The 12,013-nt window shown below is 44.1% G+C and overlaps 1 protein-coding gene across 1 annotated transcript in view; it reads right to left on the bottom strand.

The window, feature by feature from the left end:
- The window catches only part of HIVEP1 (HIVEP zinc finger 1), an 82,650-nt gene extending 71,977 nt beyond the window's left edge, over positions 1 to 10,673 (bottom strand). Inside the window, 3 exon segments of the mRNA XM_015854580.2 lie at positions 7,535 to 7,689; positions 7,691 to 7,903; positions 10,633 to 10,673. Coding sequence (XP_015710066.2) covers positions 7,535 to 7,689; positions 7,691 to 7,903; positions 10,633 to 10,673 — 409 coding nt within the window.
- Between the last annotated feature and the right edge of the window lie 1,340 nt (positions 10,674 to 12,013).

Here is a 12,013-nt window from a genome sequence, read left to right as displayed (position 1 = left end):
ACAAATGTGTAAATTAGCTTATTGTCAGTGCTCCTCTCTGTGTGTATAGGAATGCAGGCCAAGCTCCAGGCTTGCAAGAGACCTTGACATTCACAGCAACCTCCTCCATTTTCACCCCTGCACCTTCTTCCTCCTACAGCAAGTCATCGAGTTTCGATGGAACATTCATCTGTAAGCCATAAAAGACAGTGAGCTATGCTAGCAAGCCTCACCACCCAAAACAAATGCCCTGTCTGCCATTTCAAACAGAAGAAAACCGCACCAGCTTTCTGACCTATCCCATTTTAAATGAAAGCCTTTAAGCCTTTACAAGAGAAAGAAAGTGGCAAAGGGCAGGATACCAACAATTACAGGAGTATTTCACCATGAAAAGCCAATGGGACACTGTGTTGGGGAGGCAGCAGCAGCCAAGACAACGCAAAACATTCAACAGTAGTAAGACATAGAAAATTGCACCCTGCATTTAAACAGTCATCAATGAAGCCAAACCAGTGAGGCACCTATACACAGGCCACAAGAGTCTTCCTACAAGGATGTACTGTAGCTCCCCAGGGCTTCCTTAAAGTACATTTTCCCTCCTGAACAGGTTTTCAGCCGAAGGCCATGCAAAAACTATGGAAATCTTCAATTTGGGTAGATGTTCAAGAAAAGAAATATAGCCTTAAAAATAATAACTGTATCTCATAAGCATTCCAGAATCACAGAATCACCCGGGTTGGAAGGGACCTCAAGGATCGGACCTCAAGGATCATGTAGTTCCAACCCCCCTGCCTGGCAGGGCCACCAAACATACGAATCCTGAAATCCATACTTAAGGTCTTAGATACCATGACAAAATCATCGTGGCTGAAGTGCTATTCATTCTTTCATCCAGAACACTATTTTTAGTCATCTTACGCAAAGGCAAATCTTATAAACATCCTATATTTGAAAGTACTGTAAGGTTTCCTGACTTCATCTCTAAGCTGTCACAGCCAACAGGTCTGACACAATACAGCACTGCACTGGGAGAAAGCAAGACACAGTACATCCCTGTCTCTTGTAGCACTCCTCGCCTATTCCACATTCTGCAGCAGAAGGAATTCTATAAGAACAACTTCATTTCCACAATGACTCAAGAGCAGCCACCAGACTGTACAAGAGCTTACAGACTGGTAGAGGAGAAAATGAAACTAGGAGGTTTCCACACAGGCTAAAAGCAAGCATAAGTGACTGCTCAGGGATTAGCAGCAAAGCACATCCTGATATTTTAATTATGTCTACCTCCTTCCTAGCCCTTTGACGTGCCGTCCATCACCAACTGCAGCCAGGGCTGCTGCAGGGCTCCTCTTGGCCTCCAAGACACCAATGGGACCAGCAGGTTGAAGAGACACTGACAAATATCTATTTTGTCTTTGGCATCACTTCAAGTAGAAGAAAAACATTCAGTTGTCTGAGGGAAATCAGACAGTTTTGCAGGAAGGAGAGTAAATATGAAGTCATCAGGATTTAAAGACGCGGCCTTCCAAAAGCTGTTCATGGTTTGATCTACGTGACCAAGAGATATACACTAAAAATGAACATGCTGCGTTTCTCTTCAATGCTGTTGAGCTCAAGATCTACAGCAAAAAAGTAAAATAAATAAATAAAATTTAAGTAACTCATTAGATTCTTGTTATACTACTGATGGCTGAAGACACACAATGGGAAACTATAACTCTTTATTGCACCATTTAACAAGACTCAGGCAAAGCAAACAGAAAATTTATTGGCAGTATATTATTTCCTGTTCAGATTTGAGATGGCTGGCCACATTACATTTAGAAAACGTTGCTTTATAAATATATCATGTCTGATTTACTTTGTAAAAGTAAAACTTGAAACCAAACGGTCTAACGGTAAAGCTTAATGCCAGAAAAACCCAGAAGGCTGCAGTAAAATGCACTAATAAACACATTTTGGGAATACCCCGTAGATGCCAATAAGAATTTCTGCGCTGTATTATCAAAGGAGCTTTAAGTATTGTACCACAAATCCCGTGTAACAAGAAATAGATGAGGCACATCAAACCATACGCTGCCCTCTAAGATTCCTTTGTAAGAACTCGTTTTCAAAAAGATCAGATTGATATCTTAGTACTGGAGAGTAAAATGCATTATATGGCACATTATCCCCCAAATCAAGTAACGCATATCCATAAAATGATGGCAAAATAAATTGAAACCTGTCATGGTTGGTAAGCGCACTGTTAAGGTACATGCACATCCTGTAACTGAGCATTATGAACACAGGAGTCAATACTCATTACAGGATTATGGTGTTTCAAAACCCTAAATGAATTTAAATTCTACTTAGTGATCTACTGGCTATTTCTCCTATACTAATATTACCAGAGGGCACAGTTAGCACTGCAGAGCCGGCCAATTTTCTATAGCTTAGGAAATGGCATAGGCTAGGCTGATGTCCTGCTTCCCCAGGAACACTGTAGGCTGTTATGCTGATAGGAAGATGCCTAGAAACCTAAATCTAAACCTACGTAGAAGCACTTTCTGTCAGAAAACATGTTACCGAAATCTAAACTGCTTGTGGATTCTATGGGCTTCTGCAAGTTCTGCATTGTGAAGCACTTCATCCAGAATGGTTTCATCATTTCCCAACTGAAGAAGGAAAAAAAAAAGTCATCCAAACGTTTGTTTAGTTTGATTGATTAACTTACGTGAAGAACAGCCACGTGGACTTCCAGAAGTGAAACTCGAGTCCAAGTGTTTGAAGTTTATAACAATTAAGTACTCTGCATTAATACTTACTTCCACCACAAATTGCAGAAGCGTGGCAAGTTGTTTTCTTTTTAATGTGAAAATTAAAATCTCCAAAGTTGTAAAGAATAACAAAAACACGTTTCTAAAGGTCTGTGAACATGATCTTGGTGTATTTTAAGTGCAGATCAGAAATAGACTCCACACCTATTACTTCAGTCATCTGACGTACAAGGAAGACATACATTAGCGCACAAGGAAGAGTTTGGCACACACTTAACATGAGTGGATTTAACATCTATTGTTCATTCACTTCAATTAACATATATACCCACATTCTGAGGATTCATTCTGCTCAGGTTTTAAGTGGTTTAGTAGGGCTACACTTTGCTTTTTGCACAAACAGCACTGTATGCATTGCAAACCTACAAACTCGATGAAAGATGCTGAAATTACGAGCTTTTTCTTTGTTATATATACACATTCCATACGCTTGTATGCAGGTAAATCTATGCTGAAAGGAATAAATGAGGTGAAGCTCATATCCCACCCCTAACTCACTTCTAGACACTGCTCTTCCACCAAGATGTTACCAGAGGAACATGAACAGTGATCCCATGCATAGAACTGGAGCATCTCCAGAGCAGAGGGAATCCTAAGCATCAGAAAATTGTTAACTGTGCTCCTTTGCTGAAATTCAGACCGTGCTCAGGCCAGCTGCAAGGGCTATGAACGATTTTAATAGAATGAAGACTTCATCTCACAGGTTTATTAGGAAACCAAACTTCCTGGCACAGTCCCACAATATCCATCCATCTGTGGGAACTCCCTTGTTATTACTTCCACTCCCCTGTGGCAAGCGACTCTGTAAAGCAGCCAAATCTCACACAAAGGTTTGCTTCTTCACAGCTCCACTGGAATCCCAGGGCGTAGATGAAAGCAAGGACTTGGCTGCGTTGGAAAGCATCCAGGAATGGAGCAATGAAAACAGGTAGCAATATGCCTACCAGCAGCACAGTGTTCCCTGTCAGACGGAGAACAAGGAAGAGGACGCTTGCTTTCGTACAGCTCAGTGAGAGAAACGAAGAGAACATGCAGGATGAGGCTGGGGAAGTGCACAGAGAATATTTATGGAGAAAAAGTCCTGGTCTCAGAGTTAAGGAACTTGCCTTGGATCAGGCGGGTTCGGTGCTGGCGCCAACCCCAGCCTTCCCGTGTGTCTCGGTTCGCAACAGCATTTCCATGCTGCCGTGATTTATTGTAATGATGAGTTATTGGATGTTTCTAAGGAACACATTTGCTGCAGAGACGAAGTCTCATAGAGATATTTAGACAGCTTATTGCCAAGAGCTCACATAAAACATCCCCTCAAGTTAACCCATTGTATGCCCTCCTTAGCATCATCTCATTTAGCGCACAACGATTCAAAGGAAGCCTGAGTAGTTACTATTCCATCACATATGGCAGTCATATCTAAAGTGGGGGCATGAACTCCTCCTACCCTTAAAAACTCTGGCAGAGCTTGCTAAATAGTTGGGCCAATGGCTTCCAAAGCAGCTGGTGGTGAGTGAAGGTGAGCAACCACAGTTCTCCTAAAACAGCTTGATTTTCAACAAGGGGCATTCTAAAAATCAGACCCTATTAAATTGTTTTCAGTCAGACTCGTGCAAAGTAAGCTGCCAAAACCTCTTTTACAAAAACATTTGACTTCTGTGTGTGTCTCCTAAATACAGTGTAAGCTAATTACTGCATGCACAGCACAAAAATTAGCATAGTTAGAAAACATTCTCTTCTTCTGACCTGCAGCAATTACTTCTATGATCAAAAATCTTAACATCGTGGAGGATCTGCAAAATCCCAGTGATGGGCTTTAACTAATTTTCCCAAGTTTTTTTACATCAGAAAAACTCACAGCAATTAAAACAGCGATCATCCATCTCAACTTCAAGGAGCTCCTGATGATTACACTCATAACTTCCAGGCGTGGTTATGGCCTACTTCAATCTCTTTGAGAGTGATCTTTCAAGATAAAACTTAATTACGAAGTAATAAAAAAGTGCCATTTTAACTCACAGTGGCAATAAAGACCTCATACATAAAGGCATGTTCAACTGGAATCAAATCCTGCCGTGCTCCACATGAGCTGATTTGTGACCATTCACCCACAAGACCCGGAGAGTCAGGAGCTAAACAGTGCGGTACGTCCATAAAGAGTCTCAATTGGACACCTAGACTGCACTAAAAGCGGGAGCATTGCTTTAAAGCCCAACCTCCACCAGCCCAGTTAGCAGAATGATGCTGGCAAAGAGAAAGTCTGCTCCTCAGCCTCCCTGTAGTAACCCACTTCCTAGATGAAAGCAAGCTTGTAGTTCATATTTGGTAAAATATGCCTCATGAACTTACCCATCAGATTTGATATTACTAAAAGATCTCCAAATATATTAATGGAAGATCTGAGCTTGGGCTTTCTTGTGGCTTCTCCCTCAAAATAAATCCCACTGTTGTACTGCAAGGCGCCTTCTCAATGTCTTTTCACAATCTGAGCCAGGAACGGATGAGCTGATATTAATAGCTGACTCTCTACATCATACTGTGTCCTGTCATCTGTCATCTCCAGCACCATCAGCACGGCTGGGATTAATAATCAAATCATAATACATAACAGACAAAGGAGAAAAAACTCTTCCTAATTTAGAACGTCATGAACTCCCGTATAATTATATTGACTGTACTAAACATCTGCCGTTTGTAAGCAATGCACAGACACTTAATTCCCTGTGACAAGCATACCTATACCAAGACGAAGATCCCTGACACTAGCTACATGTCACAGCCAGGCAGTTCAGACATTTGCACATCTACACAACTGTGCTGAAGACTCTGCCAATCCCGGCAGCTTCAGAGGAGCTCCAGGAGGAAAGCAGATGACAGGGCATGTGTCACTTCCTCCATGGAGGAAGTACTTGGTGAAACACTACCACTGTCAAAGGTAGCTGCCAAAACAGCAGCAATTCATTCCTTCAGCTGTGTGTGTGCCCAGCCTATCCTAAAGAATATTCAAGCTTCATCCGTCTTCATTTGTTTTTAGTTTTGCCAAGGTAACTGCGATTAACTTACTCGGTTTCAGTCTGAACTGCTTTGGGGTCAGGGGAGGCGAGGGAAAGAAAGGTTAATGCAAACGCATGTTTGTCTTACAAACCTAAATAAATCGCTGCTGTGATGTGAAGCAATGCTGTCTTTTAAAACAAATGTGTTAAATCCCTAGAGCTCAAACAACCAAAATGTTACTTCATTTCTTGAAAAGTAGTTGCCAATACTAATGAGCATCAGAGAAATGAAAAAGCTAAACTAAACACAAAGCTGCTTCCTCACAGACAAGCATCCTAAGGAGAGTATCTTTGCTACCCATAAAGAACAGCTGTACGCTATTCGACAGTCAACCAAAAGCATGTAAACATCAGCATCGGTTCTACAGGCTGCTTCAACAGGTACTGGGCCTGTTTCACCTACCAGTCCACATCAGATGGCTCCTTCCTGCTTTGAAACTGCAAACAGCACTGACCAGGAGTAACACACACTCAACCCTGCACATCCCCGGGGCTGAAACACCCAGCTTCCCTACCACAGCACTTCAGCTTCCAGTGTATTTCTCTCCTTGCTCGGCCCAGAGCCTGCTGAACTCTTGCATAATACTGCAGCAATAAATGTGAGGCTGGGCTTCACCCTGCTGCTCTTGTGCTTCTATCTTGGAGCGACGTTACTCGGCTGGATGCACTGCAAGCTCTGACTTCACTGCCAGATGCCCATGCACACACCTGTAGCACACACAGGCAACGCTCTGCTAATGGAAACAACAATGCTGTTTTGAAATGGCTTTTGTACAACACTCAACTTCCTGAAAATCGGTTTTGTGGGGACTTTGCTTCCCCCTCCCACTTCAAGCAGGGAAATAGATACTATCCCAGCTGTAAAATCGACTGCTAAAGCTGCCTTACAGCCCAAGGTCAGGTTTTTTTCTACATATATAGCTGCCTTCTCACTTTAATTCTTACAAACCTCTCTTAATCCATTTTTGTCTTTTTTCTTACAAATACCGTTTGTGACAAGCAAAGTGCCTTTGCTCATGCACACCAACGGAGCCTTTTCCCCTCAGTAATAGCTCAGGAGCTAATAACTATTTTTGAGCTGCTCCAGCGCAGCCAGACGCTGTTATTGGCTGTTTATGTAACAGGGAATTAACCCCCACCGACACCTTTCAGGAATCCATCCCCAGAGCTCACAGAGCAGCGCACAAGAGCTCGTTAATGCCATAAGCCCAAAGCCGCCCGCTCTGGAGGGTTGTCTCAGAGCAAAACACGCTCAACCCGCAGTTTCAGTCATGGAAGAAATTACTCAATTAATTGCAGACAACAAAAACAACAGGGTTAGAACTAATGTACAGTAAATGCTCCGTGGGTGTAATGCAAGAGGATTTCCCAGTAGCATGCTCTCACATCCTAACGCCTTTCTCACCCCACTGCTGGAAAACAGCTCCACCAAGTTCAATCCACTTCGGTTCTCCCCCCTACACGCGTTTGTGTCGAGCTGCGCTGCCAGAAAACAACGCTGTTAAGCAGGGCAGGGTCTGCGCTCCTTACACATGTTTTTAACAGCAGGAGGATCCGCAGCTCAGCACTTCTATTCACTCCCATACCAGACATCCCCTGTTCCCAAGTTACATCCCACCTCGGGGCGAGCCGGGAGCTGTCCCGTCCCCAGCTGCGGGATGACAGGCACCCAGCGGCATCGAGCGGACTCACCGGAGCAGGCGCTGCCGTTCCCCTCCGTCATGCCCTCCATGCATGGTGGAGCCGTCCCACGCGGGACCTGGGCACACGATGCCGGCGTGCGGCACCTACACACTCAGCACAAGGCTCCCAGAACCGGGCACGCTCCTCAACGCGTCCGCCCGGCCCCGACCCGAGGGCGGTCCCCAACGCCGCCGAAGCCGCGGGGCCGCCGCCTGCTCCGGGCTCGGCGGCCACGGAGGCGGCAGGGAGGCCGCGGGCCGGCCGCGATCCCCGGGCCCTCCCCCGCCACTGCGCCATGGCAACCGCGGTGCGGCGCGGCCGGGCCCGCCTCTTACGCAAGAGGAGGGCGCAGGAAGCGCCGCCACCGACAGGGTCTTCCTTCATGAAAACACTACAGCATGTTCTTAAGCCCCCGCTACTCAGGGCAGCCCATAAGAGTGTGCTGGAGGTTAAGCACAGCGTTCTCAAACAGCAGTTCGTCAGCACTGTGTTAACTAAGGGCACAGTTTTTTCTCCTAACTCCATCCAAGTCGCTGTGAACCAACCAAATGAGCTGCCCCCATATAATTTTAGCACACTCTGCCTTCAGAGAATGAAAACAGAAAATAAGTTTCACTTTCCGTTAAGAGGACAAACCCAACTTCATATTTTGTCCTTGTTTTTTCTTACTTTCTTCTCTGTAGGACCAACAGGCTGCACGCTGCCCCACATCCCTACCAATGAGTACCTGAACCACCACTGCCCACAACAAGCCCCACAGCTGCAAGCCAGGAGGGATCACACAGAACAATCCATGCATGTTCTTTATCTACTGATGATCCCTTCCAAAGCCAACTTTAAAACGCTGCTAGGAACGTGTTTCTGCCACTAACGGCCACAGATAAGACGGCTGCTTCTCAGTTCACATGAGGTTACAGGCACAGGCTGAGGTCTTTGTCTGTTGCACAAGTGACACCCACCTGCCCTTGATGCCCCCAGAACTCCTGACAAATAGCATAGGGAACAAGTTCCATACCTTACATACAAACATTACAGCTCATTAATGTTTGGCAGTGAGGTAAAACGGCTACAGCTGTGTCAGTTCCTCTTTCACAACACACCACCAGCGCTCTCAGCTGCTGATTTTCTACAAAGAAATGGTATCCACTGTTGGAAGAAGAGACTTTAAATCCATGCCTGTGGCTCTCCTTGCTGTCATTTAGTAATGGTGCTCAGGGACATGATTTAGCAGAGGGTTGTTAGGGTAGTATGGTTATATTTCAGTTGGACTTGATAATCTTTAAGGGCTTTTCCAACCTGCAAGCTTCTCTTCCCTCCCCCAAGAAGGGGCACAGCACCAAGGATACCAACTGTTTCCAGTCATTAGGCACCAGGGACCACAGCACTGCTGTTTATCTACATCCTTCTCGGAGTAATGTCAGGACGTATTACAAAATTAACCAATAATGAAACAGACTGTAAAAGTAACAGTCTCCATTTTCAAAAGTTGAACATCCAACCTATTCCACCAGAGTGAAAGTCCAAGTGATGAAATAAACCTTGAACTGTGTCCCGCTGCTGATCTACTCATTGCTTTTCAAAACAAATGAGTGCCTCATCCCAGACGCTGCAATTTAAGCAATTTAATCTGTACACGTGTCCTGATGACAGATGTCATGAAGAGAGAGCAGAAAGCCTGCAGAGAGCACGCAGCCAAACAAGAGTTTCCCTGATCAATGTCACTGACTAGAATTGCTGTTGAAATCACAGGGGAAGCCGAAGCTTACTGGAAGAGCCCTGTAATGCAATTCCAGGCAGAGCCAGAAGCAGCAGCTACACAGAGTTGGTAGTCTCCCAGAGTGGGTCTCATGAATATCAAGCAGTCATCCAGATTGCAAGTGAGGGGAGTAGTGAATAGGAGGAGCTGTTTACCACCTACTTCTCTATCTTAATTCTGCCTGCACCATCTAGTTAGCTGTGCCAGTGGTTTCCAGTGGTACACGAGCAGGAGAGGTGACAGAGAGGAGGCTCTGAACTCACTGACAGGGAGAACAGAGATGGAAAGGGCCACAGTCCTTTTGCTTTCTGATTTTCCTCATATTAAACACAGGTATCTTGCATATACATTTGGTTGTTAGTTTCATCTCAGTTACTTCATCTACTGCCGAATTCTAAATTCTGTTTTCATTAAAAACTGAAACAAAATTAGTGCATTTCTGGTGTGTAACACACAGCTGTCACGAGTGACAACGCTGCAGATACAGGAAGAGAACTCATTAACTAACTATTTTTGTTCCCATTTCCAAATAATAAATTCCAGAAATAAAAACTCAGTATGATACGTAGCCTTCATCCTAAGTCAGATAGCAAGACATAGTAGAAAAACTGCTGTAAATATGACTAAAATGTTTTACCTGGCTTTGAAAAAATAAATCTTGCATAGTCTATCCAGTGGTTTTGTCCCATTACACTATGATTTAAACTGGGTACCATGCAATTCTGAGCCATGCTCAAACTAAGTATCTCAACAAGTTTAAACTATATTTAAAACTGCAGTATTTTTTTTACTACTAGAGAAACCTAACAGAGGAACAACATGCTTGGAACATCTGTCGCAGTGATTGAAAGAAGTCTATGACAGGAATAGCAAACACTTATTTTCTTTTCTGAGATGCTGTCAATCTGTTGAAGCAAAGTATCAGTAAAGTAGACTGTCTAAGAGCTAACTCACATTGGCCTGTCTCCTCCCAGACAAAGATGATTAAAATATTCCCCTGTTGTATAACCCTGTCTGGTTGCTTATTATTATCTGCCATCTCTGTCAGGGTAGAGGGGGGGGTTGGAAAGCTTTGTCAAAACTAGTATGCATGTTACAGTGTGCTATGTAAAAAAGAATTCACGTGTCTACATCTAATACCCTCACCTAATGAAATTCAGATTTTCAAGCGTGTCAATTATTACTTACATTTAAATAACCAGCAGGATGACTCAACAGAATCCCAAAGATACAGCCCCCCAAGCAAGGCTGTCTGTCAGGAGGCATTCTGCAGAGCCAATCAAAGTCACGTGTATTTATTACACGTCTTTTCAGTAACGTCATGGGAGATGACAACAGAATGGCCGCTCACCATGCTGATGCTGGTTCTCCGAGGACTTCTGTGGTGCTCATCCCTAAGGTGGCCAAAAATCTTTCATGGTATTGTATGAAGGTGTACAAAAGGTTCTTTTATACAACAGTTCCCTGCTGCACAACTAACTACCATGAGGTGCCTTCCTCTTCCATGAAGATGAGGAAAGGAAGAGCTGTGTTTGAACTGCCCATGAGCATGAAGGTAAAGGAAACAGATTCACCAGAAAGCAACACTGTCTTACCAACAGCATCAGCACACAGCTAAAGTGGGCACGTATCCCTTGAACTCTGGAAGAATAAGCCTTGAAGCTCAGCTGGAAGATAGGCCAGTAGGCTGCTAGTACAAGAAAATGCTTGAATATTCACATTAGCTTATATTGCACTAAAAAGACTCAAATGACATCTGTATACAAAATACAAGCTTAAAACCAGCACGCTGCCTTCTGTGTCATGTTTCCTTCTAGATACAGGGTTCTTTACTTCGAGAAGTACTTTAGATCAAAGCCTTGATCTCGCCTCACATCCACTGGTCCTTTCCAAATGGCCTCTGAACTCTCTATTGTTCCAACTCCTTCTATCCCTTCTTAAACATCAACACAAGGACTCCAGCCATGCTATCCATTCTAAACTGCTCCTTTAGAGACCTAGAGATATATATCCGGCACATTAAAAAGGTAGGGCAGTTTTCTCTGCAGTTAGCAGGCAGGCAGAGCTCCTCTTCAACTAATTTATTTTAATGCTGCTGTGGTTTTGTTGTAGCATTAATTATGCAGTAGGGCACCCACAGCTTTGTGGAAGCATCTTTTTGAATTATTTACAACAAAATAAAAAAGAATCAGTAGTTACTCAGCATCTCCGAGAAACATGTAACTCTTCAAGTTCAGCACTGATCACAGAACATGCTAAAGAACAAATAATGTATTTAATGTGCTGGCATTGCAAGGCATAGTAACAGGTCAATGCTACAACTAACACCCCTTTACCTAGAGCCAAAGACACCTTGTGCAAGCCTTCAGAGCAGTACACTCATTCAAAGAGAAGAGCAGAAATTGTGGCTCAAAAGGACCCAAAGCAAAATATCAATAGAGACATTAAAGCTCCTGGATTCCCACATTACCAGTTGGGTTTTCTCCCCATCTGAAAGGCAGAAGTCAATGAGACAGCAAGTCTCAACCCAAACCTTCCTCTGCGGAGGTGGGTCTGACAGGGAGCTTTCCCTTCTGTTCTTCCTGCAGCTCCCTGACCCCAGACCACCACCAGTCCCCAACCCAGCACTACTCAGCTGGGAACCTTCACTGTGATGGAAGACAACATGCAGGCAGCAGGTTTCAGGAGAGCTCCCTCAAGGCTAATGAGGAAATATCAAAACGATCTACAGC

Source organism: Coturnix japonica, chromosome 2, assembly GCF_001577835.2.
Source record: "Coturnix japonica isolate 7356 chromosome 2, Coturnix japonica 2.1, whole genome shotgun sequence".
In the NCBI taxonomy this organism is placed as follows: Eukaryota; Metazoa; Chordata; class Aves; order Galliformes; family Phasianidae; genus Coturnix; species Coturnix japonica.
This window is presented reverse-complemented; position numbering and strand designations above follow the sequence as displayed.